Source organism: Rhea americana, unplaced genomic scaffold (genome assembly GCF_003343005.1).
Source record: "Rhea americana isolate MKP2758 unplaced genomic scaffold, rheAme1 scaffold_534, whole genome shotgun sequence".
NCBI classification, from domain to species: domain Eukaryota; kingdom Metazoa; phylum Chordata; class Aves; order Rheiformes; family Rheidae; genus Rhea; species Rhea americana.
Window position 1 is genome coordinate 99,733 of NW_028186684.1, and position 23,322 is coordinate 123,054.

Consider the following 23,322-nt stretch of genomic DNA (forward strand, 5'->3'; position numbering starts at 1 on the left):
GGCGCCGCCGCCTCACGCGCGCCCTCGCTTCCGCTTCCCCTCCCCCGCCCCGCCGTCGCCATGGACGTGAAGCGGCTGAAGGTGACCGAGCTGCGGGCCGAGCTGGGCCGCCGCGGCCTGGATTCGCGCGGCCTCAAGGTGGAGCTGGCGCAGCGGCTCCAGGAGGCCCTGGACGCCGAGATGCTGGCGGCCGGGCCTGAGGAAGGCGGCGCGGCCGGGCCTGGGGCCTGCGCCGGCGAAGCAGGCCCGGCCGGCGGTCCTGCCGCGCTCCACCACCACCCCGGCGGTGGCGAGGAGGAAGAGGAGGAGGAGGAGGAGGAGGAAGAGGAGGAGGAGGAGGAGGAAGAGGACGAGGAAGCGCTGCTGGCTGACGAGGAGGAGGCAGCCGCCGCGGCGGCAGGAGCGGCGGCGGCGGCCCCCGACGAGGCGGAGGCGGCCCAGTCCGGCCCCCCAGAGGAGGAGGAAGAGGAAGAAGAAGAGGAGGCGGTGGCGGCTGTGGTGGCGGAGCAGCCGCAGCCCCAAGAGCAGCCCGAGGCGGAGCCCGAGCCCGAAGGCCCCGAGGGTAGCGGCGTGAACGGCGCCGAGAGACCGCAGGAGGAAGGGCCCAGCGGCGACGAGGCCGCGGCTGCCGAGGCCAAGGAGGAAGGCACCCCGGCCGGTGAGGACCCTCTTACGTGCTCCCGGGCGGGACTCCTGCCTGCCTCCACCTTCCCCCCCACCCCCCCCCCCAGCACTCTCCTTTCTGCACCACTTTATCCTATTTCTGCCTTTTTTTCTCCTGGGGCCCCCCTTGTCTGCACTCCTTCGTCTGATCTCTGCCTCTCCTGTGCCTGCATGGCCGAGACCCTTCCTGCCTGCGCTTATGTCTCAAACCTGTTGCCTGGCCTTGGCATCTAGGACCTCTCTCTGATCCACGGGTTGTATTTGTCACATTTCTCTGTCGTGGTTTCCAGGGCCATGTGTGTGGAGGACCTCTTGCATGATTCTTGTACCAAGTCTGACTTACGTGTGCTCTGTGGATCCTTGTACTGTGTTAGCACAGGCTGGCACCTTTTTACATGTTATGTTTCTAATCTCTGCCTCTGGGCCTTGCACTAGATCTGTTACATTGCCTGTGTAAGCYCCTCTGTTCCCTGCACACACCTAGGTCTGCATGCATCCCTCAGTCTATTCTAGATGCCCTGAATGTTTTGGAGACCTAATTTATTTCTAGTCTGCAACTTCTCTTATGTGGTCAGGGTCTGCTTTGTTCTGCTCGTATACCTGCATATGTTGTGGGTCCAACTAGTTGTACCTTTACATCTTGTATGTGAGTGCCCACTAAGGCAACCTTACCCCACAAAGCTCGCATCTGCCCCTGGTGTGTGGGTGTTGTTTCCAGCCCAAGTTCTTTTCCCCCATGGATGTCTCCTAGAGTGCTGAGTGTGTCCAGAGCCCTTTTCCCTCCTGATGCAGGCTGCTTTGGGGGGCAGTCGATGAGAATCTGTTAAACGTGCCATGGCCTCAAGTTATTCCCAAGGCTTTTGTGGCTTTGCTCTTTATTGTGTTGCTTAGAAATTGTAAAATAAAGAGATGGATATTAAATTGAAAACAGTTCTAGGTGCCAGTGTAGCTTCCTCCTCTGAGCGAGCTGCTAGTTTCAGTGAGTCAGATTGAAAATAGGAAACAGTTTGTCTTAAGTGATGCCAAGTTGAAAAGTATTACAAGGAGAACACTCATAAACTGTTCTTGGATATGAGCAGCAAACAAGTTGTTGCTGTTTGTAAGAAAAATTGCTTCTAAAAAGTGTAAAAAGTTCAGTGTGAAGTTTGCTGGAGATGCTTGTTTATGAAAAATAATTTATTATAATTTCTTCTCTGTTTTGGTCATTAGGAAGTCATGAAACGTCAAGTACAAATAGTAAATGAAAGTACTTGCTTAGAAAACATAATCTATCTCCCTTTTAGGACTGTTTTGTTTTTATGACTTACTAAAAAACGAAACTCTCTTTCGAGAAGATAGCTAGTATTGTTACAACAGGGGATTTATTTTTTTTTTTTGAGGGCTTTTGTTCTTGTTTTTAGAAAATGTGCATGTGTGGCTGCAAAGTTGACTTGTGGGCATGATTTCTTTTGCTGCTACGTGCCCATTGATTTCACTGAGGCTAAAGCGAAAGTACTTGCTGGAATACCACTAGTTCCAGGACTAACAGTTTCCTGCTTCTGGGCCTTGGAAAAGAAGGAAAATGTAGAAGCTGCACATACAGTTGAGAAGTTGGATGATGATATTCTCTTATATTTGTGAAATAATGCAAAAGCTGAGAGTTTGCTTTTCTTGGCTCAGGACTTGGAGAAGCATGAGATGTTGCTGTTGAGCACCTAATTAGTTCTTTGCCCTACTAGTGGTTTTGACTTCACTGTTGTTATTTAACTAGTGGACCTTGAACCCAAGTTTTGTCTATTTAGTGAAAATCTAAATGTAAAATTATTTTCTTTGAATAATATTAATGGTTTCTATCTATTAATGATTTCAGTCTGCGATATTGATTAGAGATACTGGAACAGCTGTTGCCTTCAAGGCTAACCAGCTTTAAAATAAAGTTGAAGAGGGTTTCAGGTTCATCTGCTCCTGGATAGCCCTCGCAGTGTTCGTTTATATAGGATTACATTCTGCTTTGGAAATGTGGAGTTCTTCCAAGTTGAGTTGTGGAAGATTCTTATGAACAAAAGGGAAAATGATTGTAGAGAGGAGAATGCAAAGACAATTCAATGGAAATGTCAGGTATGCACAGTAAAGAGTCTGAAAAGAGAAGAGTCTATTCCAAATTCTTGACTGTGGTGATCTTAGCCACAGTAAGGTCACTTAAGTTGAGGACCTCACTTGAACCATTTTTTAAGGTGGAATAATTGATCTTTATGGAAGCTGCAAGGCACTGGTGCTTTGTGAACGTGTTTCACCCCAAGAAGAGGGTATGTGAGGCAAGTGGAAGTTACAGGACTTTGATGATGAATTCTGCAGATCTTGCCACTTCGAGTCATTAAAAGATACTGATGCTTTTTTGCCTCTCTCAGTGGATGAAGATGACAAGTCAAAACCAGCAGGCTCCGATGGAGAGCGAAGAGGAGTTAAGAGACAACGCGATGAAAAAGATGAGCATGGGCGTGCTTATTACGAATTCCGAGAGGAGGCTTACAACAGTCGGTGAGTAGAAGGCAAATCCTTTGCCCTTTTCTCTTTGAAAGTCCAGATTCTGTTCCAGATGATAGCCAGCTCGTTTGATTTGACAGCTTGGTTAAATACAGCTGCCAGAAATATAGGGACTTAACAGAGGTGGCTTTGCTGTTTCAAGGCAAGAGGTCTTTTTTCAGTCTGCTGTTGACTGTATTCTCAGTGCTATCAGATCTGTGTGTACTTTCTCACTTTTTTTYCCCCTTCTCCTGATTGTACAGGTCCAAGTCTCCCCCACCACCAGAAGAAGAACCTAGAGAAGGAGAAGATGATGAAACTGTTGTCATCCTGGACACATGTATGTATGCGGAACATAGATCTGAATTTATTCATATCAAGTTGGGATGTATTTATAAAATGGTGTAACTCAGAGGAAACAATTGTTTCGATGACTGAGAGTCTGCARTTCCCCTGTTGCTGCAAGCCACCAGAGGACTGAGTTTGTGTGAAACTTCTGCTGCTCTGTGTTAAATTGCTAGTGTTCTTTGGAGTAACCCAAGGCATACTTTGGGGTGGGTGAAGAAACGTAGTGTCTGTAGAACACCATCGTGTTGTCGTCAAAGCCAGCCAATAGCTGTAACTGATTAGAAAAGTTCAAAAAATGGACTAGTTGGCTTCCGTCTGGATGTATGTAGGTTGTGATCAATGTCACTTGGGTATAATGCCCTTTCAGTAGGTTGGATGATGGTGGTTTAGTCTAAACTGATCTCTTCTTTGACAGATACTTCTGACCTCCACTTTAAAGCCAGCAAAGATCGCTATGGGGGTCAGCCTCTCTTCTTTGAGAAATTCCCTTCCCTTTGGTCTGGAGCAAGGAGCACTCATGGAGTGACCAAGGGGAAAGTCTGCTTCGAGGCAAAGGTGGGGTGACTGCCTGTGGCAGGGGTTGGTCACTGGGATAGAAGTTTTCTTGTATCGCTGGTGCTTTATGGGGTTTGAGTGTGTGAGCTGGCGTGTTTGAAGCTACTGCAGATCGGGAAACAAGGATACTTGGCGTTGACAGCAAGGAAATGAGGGAAGAGTGAAAATACAGGGTGAAAAGAGATTCCTGGAAACAACTGATTTGCTTGCAATCAGGGATAGCATTGGGTCTGTTTCTGCGGAAGTCAGAGCCAGACTTAACATGGCCTAAGTGGCCTAGATTACGCAACACTTTGAGAGTGTGTGCATATGCGAGGAAAACAAATTCTAGGTGTAAAGTGTTGGGGTTGTTGACACAGGTTCTCCTTGTGTCTTGGAGGGTGTCACAGGAGTCCTGTCCTGAATCGGGGGGGGGGGGAAATGATACGCAACTGCTCCCTTCTGGCACTTTGTGAGAATATGTGACTGCTCTGCTTGTGGTTTGGATGCTTGTCATCCTTATGTGATCTGTCTGTATTAAACTGTCCACCCAGCTGATTTCCAATGGAACAGGTTTAGAAAGCTGAATTAGAGTCTTGATAGTAACAGCTGAACTGCGTCCTTTAGGCTATATCCTGACTTTTCCAATCTACTGACCAATTCCTTTCTGGTCTCCACAGGTGACACAGTATCTCCCTGTGAAGGAGGGCAGTACAGAGGTCCCCCTCTTCCGCGTTGGATGGTCTGTGGATTTCTCTCACTCGCAGCTAGGTAATGGAGCTCCCTTTTTTGTCACATCACTTATGAGCTCAGAGACATCACAAAGCTGCAAAACACGGGTCCGTGAACAGCTCTGTACTGCTCTTGTAGTGTACGGAGACCTGTGTCTAACACCTGCTGTCCTCTCATAGGGGAGGATGAGTTTTCTTATGGCTACGATGGACGAGGGCTGAAGGCYGAAAATGGGCAATTTGAGGAGTTTGGCCAACCCTTTGGGGAGAATGATGTGATTGGCTGCTTTGCTGTAAGTGCAGTAGATGAAAACAAGGGGAATATCTAGGGGAGAGGGAAAGGAAAGGAAACATAACAAGGAAATAGCTGATGGAAAACCCCCATGGAGAGAGGGTGCAGGAGGAGACTGCAAGGGCTCTCCAGCAACAAATGCCTTATGTTCTTTGCTATGTAGAACTTTGAGAACGAAGAGATGGTGGAGCTGTCCTTCTCCAAGAACGGGGAGGACGTAGGGGTGGCCTTTCAGATCAGCAAGGAATCCCTTGCTGACAGAGCCCTCCTGCCCCATGTGCTGTGCAAAAACTGCGTGGTCGAACTGAACTTCGGTCAGAAGGAAGAGCCCTTCTTCCCCGTTCCGGAGGGTTACGTGTTCATTCATGCTGTCCCAGTTGAGGACCGAGTGCGCACTCCACTTCCCCCCAAAACCACAGAGGAGTGTGAGGTAAGACACTGCTTTTTCCCTGCTGCCTAGCAGAAATACTTACAGAGACCCTCAGCAGGTTCTGGGGCCAGGGTTGAGCTGTGGTGCCACGCATCCACCGAGCAGCATGCCTGATCTGCCAGCCTTTGGCTGTACTTCATGGTCTTGGGGGCTGGCTGCTACGCTCCACAGAGCTGCTCTGCCTCTGTTGTCTGACCTCTGGCTGTTATTTTCCCTAAGGTGCTGCTGATGGTTGGGCTGCCGGGGTCAGGGAAGACCCAATGGGCACAAAAACACACTGAGGAGAACCGAGAGAAGCGATACAACATCTTGGGAACAGAGACTGTTCTACACCAACTGAGAGTAAGCGCTCACTACCCCCGGGATCCGCTCCCTCTTCCCCCCCCCCCACTAGAATGGGCAGCCTGGGTGGGCATTGAGAAGGCAGTGGTTGCCTAACAGAGCTCTGTTTGGAAGTGCAGCTGACTGACTGGTACTTTAACAAAGGCATCAGGCTGGGCTCCTTGGCTTTGAGAGCCAAAGCGGGGCAGGGGGGAGGATTTTCCTCTGATTTTAAAGTTGTCAGGGACTTCAGGCTGCAGGTTTCACCCTCCAAGCTGGGAAGGGAGAAAGCAGGAGGCAAAGCATGAGTTCTGCTCTGAATGGCCTCCTTGCATGAACAGCCCTGGACAGACGTCCTAGGGATTCTGGAGCTAGCTAGCAAAGGGTGAGCGTGCGGGTTTTTTTTTTTTTTTTTTTTGAGGCACCTCTCACCAATTTATCTTTGCTTTTCTTTGTGGCAGACAAAAGGCCTGGAGGTTGAAGAGATGGATGCCAAGAGCAGAGACCTGTTAATCCAGCAAGCTGCTCAGTGCCTTAGCAAGCTGGTTCAGATTGCTCCCAGAGCCAAAAGAAACTTCATTCTTGACCAGGTATTCTCGCCGCTGCCAGGGACTGTGACCAGCCCTGCCAGAGGCCAGACAGAGGCGCGGTCTTTGCACRTGGGGATGTGTGGAGGCAGCCTCCACCTGGGTCCTTCACCAGGCCTTGTATTGCTAAAACCTGTTTCTTTCCTTCTGTCAGTGTAACGTATACAATTCTGGGCAGCGACGGAAGCTGCTTGCCTTCAAGGGTTTCTCCCGCAAGGTGGTTGTCATTGTTCCCAATGAAGAAGACTGGAAGAAGAGACTGGAGCTGAGGAAAGAGGCTGAAGGGGAGGATGTCCCTGAGTCAGTGATGCTGGAAATGAAAGGTGGGCTTGTGGACACTTCTGGAGACCTGCCTGCCTGCAAAACCGGCTGGCTCTGCCCTTGGGCTCAGCAACAGAGAAAGCAGTCGGGCATGGGCTTTGTGTGGGAACCAGAGGAAAGCGGCAGTTGCATCAAGGACTTTGTCTTTTCAATTTCACTGCAGCTAACTACTCTCTGCCGGAGAAGAACGACTACTTAGATGAAGTCATCTATGGAGAGCTCACAAAGGAGGAGGCCCAGCCTCTGGTCACCAAATACAAGGAGGAAGCCAGAAAACTGCTCCCCCCTTCTGAGAAACGGGCAAACCGTCGCAATAACCGCAACAAGCGTAACCGCCAGAACCGCAACCGTGGCCAGGGTTACGGTGAGGCTCTGTGGCACTGGGGGGGGGGTGGCCACCTGGTTTGGGGTTACTGTGGCTGCTTTTGGCACAATCCTATGTCGGAATCTTTCTCCTTGCTGGCACTGGAGAGGAGGACTGAGTTTCTAGGTGTGGGTTCTGTGCCACCAGCTGGTAGCACTCTCCTTCCTTCCACTCCAGTTTTCCCTTTCCCACAAGCCATTAAGTCTTATATGGCTTGTGTGCGGGTTAGTCTTTCTAACTGCTGCCACCTGATGCAAACACTTGCCTCTGTTCTGTGTGTTGCTGCTTGGAGATGGCTTTGCCCACTGCATTAATTGGATTCAAGTCCTGTCCCAGCATCCCTTCCCTTCCATGCTTAAGGATCACCTGTTTTTCTGTTGCGCTTCATTGGTAATTCTCCCTGGCAAGCCAACTTAGTGTTGCTTTTACTTCCTTTAGGTCTGTACCCACACAAAGTAGTGTCTAGCTGTAGCATCAGTTGTGCTCACCACTTGTTTCCCGTATGGATCTGTTTCATTAATATATTCCTTCTCTTTATACTGGCTAGTGCTCCGATGCTGTGCTCCTCTGCAGGTGCTACTCTCTCCTTTCCCTAGAGAGCCTTGAGATAAATTACGTGCTGCTGGGGTTCCCCACATCTTGTAGCTTTGCAGATGGGCTGCAGCCTTGGTCCAGTGCTGACCATTTGTGCACAGGAGTCTGCTCTTCTGATCTCTGTCCTTGCAGTGTGCTTGCCAGCATCTGCCTTTGGGAAACTGCAGAATCACCAGACCGCTCGGAAGCTATGCCAGCACTGGCTGGCATTTGTGCTGGGCAGCGCTCTGACACTTAGCCTGTTTTCTTTTCCAGTTGGTGGGCAGCGCCGAGGTTATGACAATCGGGTCTACGGACAGCAGCAGTACTGGGGACAGCCTGGAAACCGAGGAGTAAGTGCAAAGCTCTGCTTTTTATGCCAGATGCGCAAGGCCCTTGGCTAATTTCACACTAAATCAGAGGGTGGGCTGGGAAGAGGAATCTTGGTCCATAAATGCCCATGAACTCTCTTCTACAGAGAAGACCCAGCTCTCTGGATGCCTGGCTGATGTCAGGTCTGGTTCTTAGGTCAACGCATGAAGGACTTTGTCACGCAAACCGCAGTGCAGTGCAGTGTCCCCCTCAGCTCTGCCTGCCCTGGGCCTGGCTCTTAGGCAATGTATGTTCTCTGCACAGCAAAGTGACCACTCCTGTCTTTGCAGGGTTACCGCAACTTCTATGACCGATACAGAGGGGACTACGACAGATTCTATGGACGTGACTATGAGTACAACAGATACCGAGATTACTACAGGCAGTACAACCGGGAGGTAACAGCTCTCAAGTGCAGCCCTTTGCCTAGTTTGTTGGCATGCCTTGCCTCCACCTTGTGTTGTGGTTATTCCTTCCTGGGGATTGTATGGTTCCTGCCCTGGTCCTTGTGTCAGTAGTGAGCCTGACTGCTTGGCATGTTCCTTGCGCCAGCAGCTGCTAGCAGGAGGGCTAGGCAAGACTTCTGGCTCTAGGACACAGAGGAGAGAGGTGGCAGGCGTGCAGTGCTGTGACTGGGTGTCGTTTTGTTTTTTTTCCTTCCAGCAGGGCACCCAGTTAATCATTACCTGTTTCTCTCTCCTTTCAGTGGCAAAACTACTACCAAGACAGAGACCGATACTACAGGAACTACTATGGATACCAAGGGTACCGGTGAAATCCCAGCCGTCTGCACCCTTCAGCCAAGCAGCTGAATCTTGTGGAGGTGTCTGCCACTTCCCAAAACACAACCAATGGAAACAGGGCTGTTGGGGGGAGAGCAGCGGCGGGGGGGAGGGGGGAGGAAAAAAGAAACTGTAAATTTTTTTTTAAAGTTTGTTGAAAAGAATATTGTCTTATTCTATAAAACATTTCAAACCTAGTTAGATATTTGTAATCAAAATGTTTGCGCAGAGAGAGCAGCACTTAGCGCTGCGTGTCCTGTACCCTGTGATTGGGCAGGAGAACTACGTACCCTTTAACAACATCCTAGAGCAGCTGGACTGGCAGCCGGACAGGGAGGAGCAGGGTTTGCAAGACGCGCTCAATGATGGGAACTGAACATGTAAGAACCGGGGAGGTGCAGACGAGCGAGGATGGAGGGGCCGGCGTCCCGGGTGGGTGGGCTGCGCTGGGGTGGGCAGGCGATATTAACTGTTGACTCTAATCCTTCACTTGCTACATCTAATTTCCTTCCAGGTAATCCTTTGCCAATCTGTCTTTGGGGTGAGGGGTGGCGTGCGTGTGTGTGTGCATGTGTGTTTTTGAGGGGCTCTGATCGGACCTGGGCGGAGAAGAATTGTTTCCGCCTCAGCAAAATCCAAGGTTTGGATGTCCCTATGTTTGGCTTGTCCTGGAGAGGTTGCAGGATGTAATGTGCTGGGCCAGAAGCTGCAGTTTAAGCCACACAGCTTGCTTCACCCTCCCACTCGCTATTAAATTTCCCTGAAAGCTTGTAAGTGGAATTGGGACCTCGTCTTTTTGTTGTTTGTTTCTTTTTTTTTTGGCAGAAGGAAGCGCAGGAATTTGGTTTGCCAGTCCCTAAATTTTCGTTCTTCCCTGGCCGAAGCTGACTGCGTTGGTGAGGCAGTGGGTCACTCCAAGGCCGACTGGCTAGGCCAGGTGCTGAATCATCTCTGTATAGTTGTCTGTCCTCTTTAGTGGAAGAGAAGGAATATTTCTCAGGGTTTCTGCAGGATCTTTTCTTCATTAGAGCGTCATGTGTATATAGGCGACCCGTGCTGTGTGTGCAACCTTCACCTGTGAGGAGATAGTGCTGAGAATAGCGACAATTTTATACCGTACAAAGTGGGCACACTTCTCCATGTGCCCCGGGATTTTGATAAACTGCTAGAGCGTGTATATAGGAAACACAGGAAGGTGACTGAGTGCGGTAGTGAACCGGCCTGAAGCGGGTGAGTGTGTGTGTGCATCGTGCCCTCCTGTCACTGGGGGTGGGGGTGGGGGAGCACTAAGTTTCTGACACTGTCTGATCCTGGGGCAGAGGGGACCTATGTGGGGAGCCAAAGGAGGCTGTGACCCCTCGGCTTTGGGCACTCTGTTGCTAGAAAGCTGATGAGGGGGCTCTGTGGGGCAGGTGGGAGGGCAACAGCTTTGCAGGGCGTGCACCAGCATGGCAGTGACGGACAGGGGGTTAACCTGGGTGGGAGGAGGCACCTTTCCTCCGGTGAGGATCCTTAGTGTCGATCTCTTTGGCTTTGGTTTGCTTTTCCTCCCACTCCCTGTGGAACATAGACCATTTCCCAGGGAGCAGCAGCACCCAGTGGGAAGCAGAAGGGAGTCATTCCCGGGGTTTGGTTGAGTAAGTCCTGCTCCCTTGGGGCCTGGAGTCCCCCACCGTCTCCCTCCACTCCTTGTGTGATTCACTGTTTGAAATTCAAACACTTTTAATTTTTGCTTTTAAATTGGATTTTTTTTTTTTAATCAATCATCCCCTGGCTCCAGTGCTCCCGTGCCCCCTCCCTCCCACCTGGGTGTTGCCACGGGGCATGCCGGGGCTCGCCTGCCTCTGGCCGCTGTGTGTATCTGGACGTGTGCGAGTGTGTGACCGTTTTTATAACAAAGCAAACTGGTATTTTCAACGCTTCAGGCCACTAGTGACAAATGACTCTTGAGGTGGGGACTGCGGGGGCCCCCAGGGCAGGGGAGAGGCAGAGCGGGAGCTGCGTGGTCGCCAGGGTGTCCGATGCTTGAGGAGGGTCTTAAACCGTGGTGGGGCTGTGCTGTCTGGCAGGCGGGGGGGCAGCCCAGGGCTGGTGCCGAGCGTGGGAACCGCTTTGGGAGGCTGCGGGGAGGGTGTGGGGGGGTGGGGGCTGTTACAGTTAACAGAAATAACTTTTGAAGCTATATAGTCCTTTTTAAATAAAACAAAAATGAAATAAAAAAATTTTTTTTCTGGGGATAAACTAGAACTGCCACAGCGTTGTCTGTCAGACCAAGAGATCTTAGCGACTTCAGTAGGTGTCTTTTTTCTGCACATTTTTTTTGTTAAATAAAGAAAAACCTTAAAAAAAATATTAAATGGTAACTGAGGAACTGCAGCCTGTTCTAGACCTGTTTAGTGTTTCATGATTGTATGTCTTAGTTGCTGTAGAGGGCGAGCGTGGGGGAGCCCCGCGGAGGCTGTCCGTGTTTTTACGAACTGTAAGCGTTTTGCAGTGGCCAGTAAAGGGTTTTGCCATTGAACATGTAACTGTGTGGTTGTTTACACCTGTACCTTCCCTTCGGGCTCTGGCAAATGTAGGCGATAGCTTCCATTTTTAGAATAAATAACCATTCGCTTGACTTCACCTCCCGCGCTCGCCGCGCTGCCTCCCTGGCTCTGTGTGTTTCTATGGGGCGCCGAGGGGGCCAGCGATGGCTGCAGGGACGGGGCCTGGGCACAGCAGCGGCCCCGAGGGCCAGCAGTGGTGGCAGGGGGCCAGCGGTGGCCGCAGGGACAAACCCTGGGGGCTGGTGATGACTGCAAGGATGGGTTGTGGAGGCGGGCGATGGCCAAGGGACTAGTGATGGTCGCTGGGACTGGCAGTGGCTGTGGAGGTGGGCCGCAGGGAGCGGCKATGGCTGCAGGGATGGGACCTGTGGCCTGGCAATGGCTGTGGGGGCTGGCGATGGCCCCAGGGGCTGATGATGGCTGTGGGGCCAGGATGGCCTCTGCCTGTTGCCATGTTGGTGCTAGTGGGGCTGGGTCCCCTGCAGTCTGTCCCTGGTGTTGCCTCGCTGGCCCTGCCCTGAGGGTGATGCAGTGGCCGTTGCTATGGCGGCAGTGCCGTGGAGGAGGGGGTCAGCGTGGCCATGGGGACCCAGAAGGTGACACAGCGGCCGTCGGGTCTCAGCTGTTGCCCCCCTACGCCAAACCCGCGCGGCCATTCTGGAGGCTGGCGGGGGGGCCGCCCCGCGCGCGGCCATTTTGGGGGCGGCCTAAGGGGCGCCATCTTGGGGCAGGTGGCGCGGCGCGCAGGCGCGGGGCGGGCGCCATGGCGGTGGTGGGCAGGACGCGTGTGAAGCCGGCGCGGGCGCCGCCATGTTGGGCGCGAGCGCGCGGGGCGGCGGGCGCACATGGCCGGGCCGGCGGGCGCGGGGCCGCGCCGGGAGCTGCGGAACGGCAACGCCGGCGATGGGGAGGGAGATGGGGACCGCGACGCAGACGGGCCTGGGGCGAAGCGGGCGCGGGCGGCAGTGGAGCCCGAGGCCGGGAACCGCCTCACCGTGGTGCTGGGCGCGCAGTGGGGCGACGAGGGCAAGGGCAAGGTGGTGGATCTGCTGGCCATGGACGCTGATCTGGTGTGCCGCTGCCAGGTGGGGCAGGGGGCCAGGCGCATGTTTGGGCTGGAGCGCTGTGCCCCTCCCTGCTCTGTGGGGCGGGCAGCGGGCCGGGTGTGGGGATGGAGGATCTGCTGCTTGCCTGCCTGGTGGAGCAGATGTGGGGCTGGAGGACTGTGGGGCTGCAGTAGGGGTGCAGGGGCCAGAGGCAGCGCTGTAGGGCAGGCCGGCCGCCTCAGTCCCCACCGACCCATCTCTCGCCTTCCCGCAGGGCGGGAACAACGCAGGACACACTGTGGTGGTGGATGCGATCGAATATGACTTCCACCTGCTGCCCAGCGGTGTCCTCAACCGCCGCGCCACCTCTTTCATCGGTGAGTGGCCCCCTGTGCCACTTGGCATCCAGCCCCCTGCTCGCCTGTGGAGTCTAGCCCCACGGCCCCCTGCTCTCCCTCAGCGTCCGACTCTCCGTGCCCTTTGGAGTCCAGCCCCACGGTTCCTGTGCCTCTCGTGGTCTGGCCCCCTGCCCTCCCTTGGTATCTGGTCCCACGGTCCCTGTGCCCCTCAGGGTCTGGCCCCCATTCCCCCTTGGCGTCCGGACCCATGGCCCCTGTGCCCCTCAGCCTTCTGCTCCTCAGCATCCAGCCCCAGCTCCGTGGCTTGGCTGTGCCCGGGGCCTCCACTGTCACTCCATGACTTGCCACCTGCATCTCCACAGGAAACGGAGTTGTCATTCACTTACCGGGACTCTTCGAGGAGGCTGAGAAGAACCTGAAGAAGGGACCTGGTGAGTGATATGGTGGGGCAAGGCCGGGCGCTTTTGTGTCCTGCAGGGGCCAAGGTGGTGGGCTAGAGCCCGGGGGCAGTGGGAGCCTGGCCTCCTGCCTCTCTTCCTGCAGGAGAGAGGTGGGAGGCTGCGCTGTGGGTCGCTCCTTCCTGGGGCCTCCCCATGGACACAGCTGGGGAGGGTCCTGGTACAGCCCCTGGGGGGGGGGGGACAGTGCAAGAGCTGCCTGTGCCCCATCCCATGGTGCACTCACCCTCTCTTCCATAGGCCTAGAAGGCTGGGAGTCCCGCACCGTGATCTCTGACAGAGCCCATATCGGTGAGTGTAGGGGGCTGCGGGAAGGGGCTGACAGAGCTGGGGCAGGTTTAGGGCTCTCCCACGATCCCGCTGATTGCTGTTCTTTCTTCTTCCCCTCAGTGTTTGACTTCCACCAGGCTGTGGATGGGATCCAGGAGCAGCAACGGCAGCAGCAGGATGGCAAAAAGTGAGTGAGGGGGCTGTAGCTGTGCGGGGCACTATGTTTGTGGGTGTGTCTGCTCCAGGGAGTACATGAAGGGGCCAGAAGAGGGGCAATCTGGGCTCTGCGTGTCCAGGATCGACTCTTCCATATTTCCCCTGGGGTCAGGGGCCGGCCTAGTGGTGGTAGGGGGAGAAAAGATGCTTCTGCCCTAACCTGGTGTCTCTTGACAGCTTGGGCACCACCAAGAAGGGGATCGGTCCTGTTTACGCCTCCAAGGCCTCTCGCACAGGGCTGCGTATCTGTGACCTGCTGGCTGACTTTGGGCAGTTCTCCAAGAAGTGAGTGAAGATTTGGGGACCTACCAGGGATTAGGACCAGCCCCTGCTCCCCTTTTGGTGCTGAGGATTTGGGGGCTACATGGGGAGAAGAAGGGGGTTGGGGGAGATCCTTGTGTCCGCTTGTAGAGCCAGGTGGGTGTGAGGTTCAGCCTGTGCTTCCTTCTGCCCCTGCTGTGTGTGAACGCGCCTTCCAGGTTCGAGGCTCTGGCTCAGCAGTACAAGGCAACATACCCTGCCCTGACCATCGACACAGAAGCTGAGCTGCAGCAGCTGAAGGTGGGTTGGGGGCCCACAACTGTTCTGCTCCTTGACCCAGGTCTCCCCATGTCTGCCTGACTCTTGTTCCACCCCATCCCAGGTCTATGCTGAAAAGATCCGCCCCCTGGTGAAAGATGGGGTTTATTTCATGCACCAAGCACTTCATGGCCCCCCCAAGAAGATCCTGGTGGAAGGGGCGAACGCTGCTTTGCTGGACATCGACTTTGGTACATGCCGGTCCTCCTGGGGTGGGGGTGCTGCCCTGCACTCACTCACCGCATCCCCTCTGTCCGCCCAGGGACATACCCATTCGTGACGTCCTCCAATTGCACAGTGGGAGGGGTGTGCACTGGCCTGGGTGTCCCACCGCGCTACATCGGGAAGGTCTACGGCGTGGTGAAGGCCTACACCACCCGTGTGGGTGTGGGAACCTTCCCCACAGAGCAGGACAACGTAAGTGGGGTGGGCGGCAGTGGCGGCTCTAGTGGAGGCACCGACTCTCAGTGCCCTGCTGGGAGCTGGTGGGTGATGCTGGGTTCTGGCCCCACAGGAGATCGGGGAGCTGCTCCAGTCGCGGGGGCGGGAGTTCGGGGTGACGACGGGCCGGAAGCGCCGCTGCGGATGGCTGGACCTGGTGCTGGTCCGATACGCCCACATGATCAATGGCTTCAGCGCGTAAGAGCCCCCAGCACCTGCTCCGGCCTCCCTGCTCCACCAGCGCCTGCATGCCTGGCCTGCTGTGGCCAGGTGACACACTCCGACTTTCCCTGCAGCCTAGCACTCACCAAGCTCGACATCCTGGACACCTTTCCTGAGATCAAAGTCGGAGTCGAGTACTGTCTAGATGGGAAACCCATTCCCTACTTTCCAGGTGAGGGGGCTACAGGGGCATGTGGTTCCCTCTGCGACAGGGAGAGGACAGGGTTCAGGGGGATCCTGGATGCTGAAGATCATTCCCTGTGGTGGTGGTGGGGTGTCTGGTTGGGGGGCTTCCCCCCGCCAAGCTGCCCCCCCACTGCCCCGCTCTCCCCTTGCAGCCAACCAGGAGCTGCTGAACCGTGTGTCGGTGCGCTATGAGACACTGCCCGGCTGGCAGCGCAGCACTGAGCAGGCCCGGGGCTTCGCGGACCTGCCACCCCAGGCCCAGGGCTATGTGCGCTTTGTGGAACAGCACCTTGGGGTGCCAGGTGGGTCTCGGGACAGGGYAGCGCTGGGGCTGGGTTGGGGACGAGCCCGGCTACCTCTCACCACCGTGTCCTTGCACAGTGAAGTGGGTCGGCGTGGGCAAGTTCCGCGAGTCCATCATCAAGGTCTTCTGAGGGGTCCCATGGGGCTGGATGGCGCCAGGAGCTGCTCACATCCCCTCTCAATGCTGCCACCGCTGGCTGCCCCACACTCCAGGGCCAGCCCCTGGCCCCATGCCCCACGGGGCCCCCTGCTCCCCCTGCACCCTCCTCTCTGGGCATTTCTGCGTCTCACATTTTCACTGTACAGATCTTGTGATAAAAGCAAGGGTTTATTTTCTCTGTGGAGCCTCCTGCCGCTGGGGGGGGGGGAGCGAAGGGGAGGACTGGGCCCCATGCCACCCCCCAGGAGTGCTGATGCTGGCCTCGGGTGGCATCTCCTGCCAGTTTGTTCCTGTGCTCGATAAAGGGATGGGGGGGTGGCTGGGTCTTAGCCGTGGGGCAGAACCCCCGGCATGCCCCTGTCCCCTGCCGTGGGGCGTGGGGGGGGGGGCCGTGGAGCTCAGAGCAGGGCGCAGAAGAACTTCTTCTCCCTGAAGGGGTTCTCAGAGGTGGGGACGGGTGTGATGAGCGGGTCTTCGCAGGCGTGTGCATCGCAGTACGTCATCAGGTCGGCGGCAGCCTTGGAGACCTGGTGTGTGGGGCTGTGAGCGCTGGCCCTGCTGTCGGGTGCCCCCGCGCCAGCCCCCCGTGGCTCACCTTGATCCGGCACATGCTGGCTTCAATCTTCAGCTGCTCCACCATCTTACGGGCCTGCCCGATGCTCATTGTGCTGTTCACGGGGGTCTCGCCCTTCATGGAGGTCCTGGAGGGCAGGCGGAAGGGAGGGGAGGTGCTGGGGCTGAGCCCCAGCTCTGTCCCTCGCTTGCCTCGTATCCGTGCAAGATACGAGCTCAGCAGAGCTCCTCATTGCACACCCCACACCTGTGCAAGCGCTCCGCTGCCCCAGTCACGTGCCTTGTGCATGCAAGCCCTGTGCTGCATGTCTCCCCCCTGCACGTGCAAGTTCAGCACTGTCCCCTTGCACACCCCGTGTGTGCAAGTGCTGCACTGTCCCCTGTTGCACACCTGCATGTGCAAGCACTGTGCTGTTCCCCCTCGTATGTCTAGCATGTGCAGGTGTGTCCCCCTTTGCACACCACACGTGTGTAGGCTCGGTGCTGCCTCCATTGCACACTCCGTGCATGAAAGCTTGGCACTGCGCCTCCCGTCACATGCCCCACATGTGCAAACTTGGTGTTGCCCCTCCGTTGCACACCGCACATGTGCAAGCTCGGCGCTGTCCCTCCATCACATGCCCCAAGTTTGTAGGCTCTGTGTTGCATGCCCCACCTTGCACCCTGCATTTGGGGTCCACACTGCACACACTCTACTTCCTGGCTTGGCCCTGCGCGCTCCATCCTTGCAAGCTCCTAGTTTTCTGCCCTAGCTCACGCACCCCAAATGTGCAAGCTCCTCCCTGCCTGCATTGCACGCCCCATGTTGCATGCCTCACCTCTCACCCCCCACATTTACAGGCTCAGTGTTGCACACACAAAGCTGCAGGCGCCACCCTGCCTACGTTGTACACCCCACCTTGTGCACGCTGCATTGCCAGGCTGCGCCAGGCCAGCCCCACCTTGCACCCACCCCCCTGCCATGCTTATAGCTTCCCCGCTGCATGCTGCAGGTCTGCAGGCTCCACCCTGCCTGCATTGCACGCTCCCCCCTGCACATGCTGCGTTTCCAGGCCCCACATCGCCACCCCACCTTACACTGCATTTCCCAGCCCCACGTTGCAACCCCCACCTCGCACCCCCCCCCATGATCACAAACTTTGCATTGCAGCCCCACATTTCCAGGACCCACCTTGCACATCCTAAACCTGCAAGCTCCACCCTTCCCGCATTGCCCCCCCCCCGGCATTTCCAGGCTCCACATTGCGCCCACAAAGTGTCTGCCCCCCTGCCCCCCCAAAACTGCCCCCTCGAGTTCCTCCCCCCCTGCACCTCAAACATGCATCCCAAAAATCTGTCCCCCCTGGAGCTGTATGCTCCCCTTGCACCCCAAAACTACATTCCCCTAGGCCTGCCCCCTATAACTGCCTGCCCCCTCGCACTCCCAAACCTGCATCCCCCAAACCTGCCCCCTAGAGCCACTTGCCCCCCCCGTACCTCCAAAACTGCATCCCCCAAACCTGCCCCCCCCCCCGGAGCTGCCTACCCCCTGCTCCCCAAACCTGCCCCCCCTGCGCCCCTCACTTGCTCCCCCCGGCCCTCGCTGACCTTGGGGGGCCACTGCCAGGGCCAGTATCGGTGCCGGTGTCGGTGCCGAGGATGCTCGGAGCCGGCGGGCGGCACCACCGCGGGGCGAGGGGGGGACTGGCCCCGCCTCGACGTGTCCCCCCCCCCCCGGGCGGAGCCAGAGACAGAGCGGGGAACGGGGAGGGGGCAGCCCCATCACTCCCCATAGCTCCCTCAGCTGAATCGCTCCCTATAGCCCCCCCAGCCCCATCGCTCCCTATAGCCCTCCCAGCTCCATCACTCCCCATAGCTCCCCCAGCTCCATCGCTCCCCGTGACCCTCCAGCCCCATCGCTCCCTATAGCCCCCCCAGCTCCATCAGTTCTTATGCCCCCCCAACCTCATCATTCCCTATAGCTTTCCCAGCCCCATCGCTCCCTACAGCCCCCCCCCAGCCCCATCAGTCCCTATAGCTCCCCTAGTCCCATCGCTCCCTATAGCCTCTGTCAGCTCCATCAGCCCCTATAGCCCCCTCCGGCCCCATGGCTCCCCATGGCGCCCCCAGCCTCCCTCCTCGTTGCCATGGGGACGGGGGGCGGTGCCCCCGTCGCGGGTGGCCGCAGTGGGCGGGATCGGGCCCGGAAGGGGCGGGGCTGAGGGCGGGGCCCAGGCGTCCGAGCGGCCCCGGGCGTGGGTGCGGGACTCCGGCGTCCGAGCGCTGCTGTCGGGTAAAGCACCGGCCCAGGGGGGAGGGTTACACCGGGGCCCGGGGGGGCTGGGCCAGGTCCCCAGGGTCCCCCCCGGCCCCATCGCTCCCTGTGGGGCTCCCCCAGTACCGTCACACCCTATGGTTCTCTCCGTCGGTCTCTATTGCCCCCCCGGCCCTGTCACTCCCTATAGGGCTCCCCTAGACACTGTCACTCCCTATGGGTGGACCCCCCCCCCAGCACAGTCGCTCCCTATGGGCCTCTCCACTTCCTGTGCCTCCCCCATCGCTCCCTATGGGCCATGGGTCCCTATGGGCCCCCCCAGCCCCGTTGCTCCCTATAGAGCTCCCCTAGACACACTCACTCCCTATAACCCCCCCCCCCCAGTGCCGTTGCTCCCTATAGGGCTGCCCTAGATGCTATCACTCCCTATGGGCTCCCTCCCAGTCCTGTCCTTCCCTGTGCTTCAGTGGGATGGGGCCCAGGCACCTGGGCACCCGCCCAGCCTTTGCTCTGACCCCTGCCCCTCATGGCAGCATGTGGCAGCCCGCCATGCCCCCGTCACGCTGAGGCCGTGCCACAGCCCCTGTCCCATGGGGAGCGCCTGCGGCTCGCCAGCAACCAGAGGCCAGCGGGGCCGTGATCAGCTCCTGCGTGGTGGCAGCAGCCTGGGACCCGGGGTGCTGTGGGGCCATGGCAGGCGGCCCAGGCCCCCTGCTGCAGTGGGCCCAGGAGGCGGGCTCCATGCTGCTGCTGCGGGTTCGACGCACGGTGCTGCAGACTGCCATCCTCTTCTGCGTGGCCTTGCTGCTCCTCTGGGTCTCCGTCTTCCTCTATGGCAGCTTCTACTACTCCTACATGCCCACCGTCAGCTTCGTCAGCCCTGTGCACTACAGCTTCCGGTGAGCGCGGTGCCGTGGTGGGGGGCGGGCACTGGGGCTGGGCACCCCTAGGCTCACCCTCTTCCCCCTCCCCCCAGGACGGATTGCAGCTCGCCTGGGCCTGAACTCTGCTCTTTCCCCACTGCCAACGTCTCCCTAGTGAAGGGGAACCGGGACAAGGTGAGCGTGGGCCACTGTGGGACATGCTGGGGTGGCTGCGGGGCCAGAGCTGAGCCCTGCCCACTGTCTCCAGGTGATGATGTACGGGCAGCTGTACCGCATCTCCCTGGAGCTGGAGCTGCCAGAGTCACCGGTGAACCAGGAGCTGGGCATGTTCATGGTGGCAATGACGTGCTACACCAAGGGGGGCCGAGCTGTGGCCTCCTCCGCCCGGGCAGTGAGTCCCATGGGATCGTGGGGAGAGGGGAGCCCCTGCTTGCGCCACTGCCACGCTCCCTCCATGCTCTGCTCCTAGGCCATGCTGCATTACCGCTCTGGGCTGCTGCGGACGCTGGACACGCTTGCCTTTGCCGGCCTCTTCCTCTCAGGCTTTGCCGAGCAGAAGCAGACGGTGGAGGTGGAGCTGTATTCAGACTACCGCGAGGACTCGGTGAGAACTGGCTTTGTGGGGAGGCGAGGGATGCAGTGCCCCAGTGCTGAGACTGCTGCCTCTTACCACACCTAACCGCTCTTTGTATGGAGCCGAGTCTATCCGTCCGGGGTGTGTGGAGGGGGGAGAAGTAATGGGGGGCAGCCATCTGTGCTAACCCTGTTTCGCCCTCAGTATGCCCCAACGGTTGGTGCGGTGCTGGAGATCCAGAGCAAGCGGATCCAGCTCTATGGGGCCCAGCTCCGCATCCATGCTCACTTCACCGGCCTACGGTGAGTGCGGCGGGATGGGACAAGCAGCTGTGTCCTGCCTGCAGGGGCAGGCGCCAGGCCCTTGGGGCCTCCCTCACCGTGGCTCTCCCACCCAGGTACCTGCTCTACAACTTCCCTGTCACCTCTGCCCTGCTTGGTGTCGCCAGTAACTTCGCCTTCCTCAGCGTCATCGTCCTCTTCAGCTACCTGCAGTGGGTCTGGGGCAGCGTTTGGCCCTGGGAGCCCCYCACTGTGCAGGTGGGTGTGGACCCCATTCCCCAGGGCTGGGGTACACAGAGGGCCAGATCCCCTTGCCAGGCCCTTGCTCACCCCTGCTCTGCCCCCTAGATGAGCCTGCGGGATGGGACTGTTCCCCAGCAGCAACAGGAGGAGTCAGCAGTGCCTGGAGGAGGTGAGGGGCCGGGCTGGGGCCACCAGCATGGCCCCTGCCCTGGCCCTGACACCACCATCTCACTGCAGGGCCTGCAGAGGAGCTGGATGCTGAGGGGCCGGTCTCAAGCTCAGGTGCCGTGGGCCGGGGCTGGGCCAGCCTCTTTGGAGGGTGAGGGGATGGGTGGTGCCTGAGCTCTGCTTTCCCTGCAGGTGCCTCGCCGCCAGGAAAAGATGCAGAGGTTATTGGGCCCATGGTGGATGGTGCCCCAGCCAAGGAGTCAGAGATCAGCGAGGGTTGGTGACGCTTTCCCCAGTGGGGAGGGAGTCTTCAGCCCCCAACCCCACAGCAGCTGGGGCACTGGCTCTATAGCCCGTCCCAGGGTGCCTGCCTGCAGCGCTCCTCTCTCTCTCTGCAGACACCGAGTTTGAGTCAGTGGACGAGTCTTCCCTGCTCACTGAAGCCAACATCCGCCCCACGGAAGAGGGGGAGACCTTGCTGCCATCCCCCACTGAGGATGGCACAGCCCCCATGCCTGTGCCTGCCCCGGGTCCCCGGCAGCGCCACACGTGTTCCAGCTCCTGAGGGGCTTGGGGACCCTGCACCAGCCTTGCACTGCTGGGGGGACCCTTCCCCCAGCCCCACGTTTACATTCCTCCCCCAGATCCGCTTGTGGTACAATAAAAAAAAAAACTGCTGGTGAGTGCGATGCCGTGTGCGGCTGCGCTGGGGATCCGCTCCATGTGGCAGCCCCATCCCTGCTTTTGTGCTCTGAGGCCAGCCCTGCAGTTCCCTTTTCTGGGAAACCAGAGCAGCTCAGAGTGCTGCGGGGGCAGCTGCGGACAGCAGCCCTCTCGTGGGGAAGAGGGAGCTGGAGCTCGCGGCCATGCCACTGTTCATGAGGGTGGCCATGCAGCCTGACACGCTGCTGCAGCGTGGGTGCGTGCGAGCGCGAGCAGGCTGACTGCCTTCGCTCCCACTGGGCCTGGCTGTGGCGGCTGCCGGCCAGCATCGTCCCACAGCTTCCGCTCATCCTCCCACGCTTAGTGTTGGCTCCTGCTCGGGAAAATCTCTCCCCGGCGATCCCGGGGAGCGAGGACCCGAGGGAGTCTGAATCAGTGCCCAGCAAGATCCTGGCTGCAGGACTGGTCTTCCTCCTGCTCCTGGGGGGTGAATGGGGTACAGGGACATGGGGCTTGCAGCCCCCTCCTGTTGCACAGGGCAGGCAGCCACACCAGATGTGTCAACCCCTCAGCTGCCAAGGGCTGGGCCAGGACGCTTCCAGGCAGGATGGAAATTGCCCTTATAAGGAGGATGGTTTTATTGCAACCACCTGCGGTGGGGTCCGGCCACGGCCCCCTGCTCCTCCCTGCTGCGGATGAGATCAGCGTGGCTGGGGATAAAGTGTGCAGCTGCAGCAGCAGGGGCCTGAGCAGCGCCGGGAGTGAGCCAGGAGCCCAGAGTCGTGCCGGCAGTGAGGCCACCAACTGGACGTTGTCGCAGCCTATGCACCCCAATGGACAGTGGTGAGCAGCGGGCTGGATGCCAGGGTCCCACCAGTGCTGGCGTGGGGAGGGGGTGTCCTTCCATGGTTCCCCCTTAATGCTCTCTTTCTCCACAGCCCTCACCATGCCATCCCCGCTGCTGTGGTCCGCTGGCCTCCTGCTGTTCCTGGTGCTGGGGACCCTGGCTGGCTGGGGGGGAGGCCCGCTGCCGCCACCATCACCCCCCACTGCTGAGGGCAGTGCCGCTGGGCCCCTGCTCTGCGACTACCAGCGCTGCCGGCACCTGCAGCCCCCCTGCACCGAGCTGCGTGGCAGCAGTGGCTGCCTCTGCCCTGGGCTTTCAGGGCCGGGGGTCCCCCCAGAGTCCCCTGAGCTGGCAGCCGTGACATTGACAGCAGCAGGCGCCAGCCTCCACTGGTGCGCCCCAGCCTCGGTGGTGCTTGAGTACCAGGTGCTGGTGGGGGCCCCTGGGCGGCCCCTGGCTCCTGGACCAGCCCTGCCACCCTCCTTCCGGGCAGCTGCCCTGGGGGGGCTGCGACCTGACACTCCCTATGTGCTCTGTGTCGTGGCCCGCAACAGGGCTGGCGCCAGCCCCACTGCCCCCCCCGGGGCATTGGGGGGACCCTGCCGCACTGTCCGTACCCCCCCGGACCCTCGACGCCTCCTCCCTGCTGCCACTGCTGTGGTTGGGGTACTGGGGGCTGCCGGGGGCCTGGCCCTGGTCTGGCACTGCCTGCAGCGGTGGTGGGGACGGCGAGGTCCACCCGTGGTAGGGGACGGGGACCGAGCCCCACCTGGTGCACCCTGGGGGGAGCAGGAGCTGTGAGAGGGGCTTGATATCCCCCCAGCACCTCCTGCCTGTGGGCCACCCTGGTCCCCCTGACCCATGGGGACCTCCCGAGCCCCCTCCTAAGCCTTATAGGGACACCCCTTTTCTCCTGGCCTCCCAGCCCTGCTGCCCTGGCTCCCCCTAGCCTCACAGGSCCCCCCTGGCTACCCCCAGCCCCCTGCTCAGCCCCCAGCCCAGCTGGTCTGGGCCTCCCTCTATTTATTTGCTTGTGCCCACTTTATCTGGGGGAAGGAAATGAGGGCCCTTGTGTGGGCTCTGGGGGGCTGTGAGGGACTGCCAGCCCCAAGCCTTTGGTGTCACCTGTCTGAGATGCTGGAATAAACTGCTGGAAGGGGAATTGGCAGTGTTGGCATGGTCTCTGCAGCGTCGTGCGGGGATGTGGTGGCCTGGGCGCGTATGGG

The 23,322-nt window shown here is 58.2% G+C and overlaps 4 protein-coding genes across 6 annotated transcripts; 3 read left to right on the forward strand and 1 right to left on the reverse strand.

The window, feature by feature from the left end:
- The first annotated feature begins 6 nt into the window (after positions 1-6).
- Positions 7-11,445, forward strand: HNRNPUL2 (heterogeneous nuclear ribonucleoprotein U like 2). The gene is made up of 14 exons (XM_085318420.1): positions 7-658; positions 3,051-3,180; positions 3,429-3,505; positions 3,929-4,068; positions 4,728-4,818; positions 4,959-5,071; positions 5,234-5,500; positions 5,720-5,842; positions 6,283-6,411; positions 6,563-6,731; positions 6,893-7,093; positions 7,943-8,019; positions 8,329-8,436; positions 8,745-11,445. The coding sequence occupies exons 1-14, from the start codon at positions 61-63 to the stop codon at positions 8,811-8,813; spliced, it is 2,292 nt and encodes a 763-aa protein (XP_085174546.1). The 5' UTR covers positions 7-60; the 3' UTR covers positions 8,814-11,445.
- Positions 11,446-12,196: 751 nt separating this feature from the next.
- Positions 12,197-15,785, forward strand: LOC146588182 (adenylosuccinate synthetase isozyme 2-like). Its single transcript, XM_085318421.1, has 13 exons — positions 12,197-12,454; positions 12,690-12,792; positions 13,137-13,205; positions 13,473-13,523; positions 13,623-13,689; positions 13,896-14,003; positions 14,198-14,279; positions 14,362-14,488; positions 14,560-14,714; positions 14,812-14,936; positions 15,035-15,132; positions 15,299-15,448; positions 15,528-15,785. The coding sequence occupies exons 1-13, from the start codon at positions 12,215-12,217 to the stop codon at positions 15,578-15,580; spliced, it is 1,428 nt and encodes a 475-aa protein (XP_085174547.1). The 5' UTR covers positions 12,197-12,214; the 3' UTR covers positions 15,581-15,785.
- On the reverse strand, positions 15,759-18,024 carry GNG3 (G protein subunit gamma 3). 2 transcript variants are annotated; one of them, XM_085318424.1, is made up of 3 exons: positions 17,770-18,024; positions 16,205-16,310; positions 15,759-16,136 (listed from the first exon to the last, which is right to left on the reverse strand). In XM_085318424.1, the coding sequence occupies exons 1-3, from the start codon at positions 17,952-17,954 to the stop codon at positions 16,008-16,010; spliced, it is 420 nt and encodes a 139-aa protein (XP_085174550.1). In that variant the 5' UTR covers positions 17,955-18,024; the 3' UTR covers positions 15,759-16,007. The 2 variants fall into 2 exon arrangements, with proteins under 2 accessions (XP_085174550.1, XP_085174552.1); XM_085318426.1 differs by lacking the exon at positions 17,770-18,024 and adding an exon at positions 16,838-17,078.
- A 103-nt stretch (positions 18,025-18,127) lies between these two features.
- On the forward strand, positions 18,128-23,258 carry BSCL2 (BSCL2 lipid droplet biogenesis associated, seipin). 2 transcript variants are annotated; one of them, XM_085318422.1, is made up of 12 exons: positions 18,128-18,454; positions 18,970-19,335; positions 19,413-19,494; positions 19,568-19,711; positions 19,790-19,924; positions 20,099-20,196; positions 20,292-20,433; positions 20,524-20,587; positions 20,656-20,700; positions 20,779-20,862; positions 20,985-22,092; positions 22,188-23,258. In XM_085318422.1, the coding sequence occupies exons 2-11, from the start codon at positions 19,127-19,129 to the stop codon at positions 21,149-21,151; spliced, it is 1,170 nt and encodes a 389-aa protein (XP_085174548.1). In that variant the 5' UTR covers positions 18,128-18,454; positions 18,970-19,126; the 3' UTR covers positions 21,152-22,092; positions 22,188-23,258. The 2 variants fall into 2 exon arrangements, with proteins under 2 accessions (XP_085174548.1, XP_085174549.1); XM_085318423.1 differs by lacking the exon at positions 20,656-20,700 and having other exon boundaries at positions 18,129-18,454.
- The last annotated feature ends 64 nt before the right edge of the window (positions 23,259-23,322 follow it).

What these genes read in the sequence shown, in the direction of transcription:
- LOC146588182 (XM_085318421.1), top strand. Translation starts at nt 12,215, where the DNA reads ATGGCCGGGCCGGCGGGCGCGGGGCCGCGCCGGGAGCTGCGGAACGGC. An exon ending in GAACCTGAAGAAGGGACCTG is followed by an intron (nt 13,206 to 13,472) that starts GTGAGTGATATG and finishes TCTCTTCCATAG; the next exon opens with GCCTAGAAGGCTGGGAGTCC. An exon ending in TTTGGGCAGTTCTCCAAGAA is followed by an intron (nt 14,004 to 14,197) that starts GTGAGTGAAGAT and finishes CGCGCCTTCCAG; the next exon opens with GTTCGAGGCTCTGGCTCAGC.
- GNG3 (XM_085318424.1), bottom strand. Translation starts at nt 17,954, where the DNA reads ATGGGGAGTGATGGGGCTGCCCCCTCCCCGTTCCCCGCTCTGTCTCTG. An exon ending in CCTGGCAGTGGCCCCCCAAG is followed by an intron (nt 16,311 to 17,769) that starts GTCAGCGAGGGC and finishes CCTGCCCTCCAG; the next exon opens with GACCTCCATGAAGGGCGAGA. An exon ending in CCAGCATGTGCCGGATCAAG is followed by an intron (nt 16,137 to 16,204) that starts GTGAGCCACGGG and finishes CCCACACACCAG; the next exon opens with GTCTCCAAGGCTGCCGCCGA.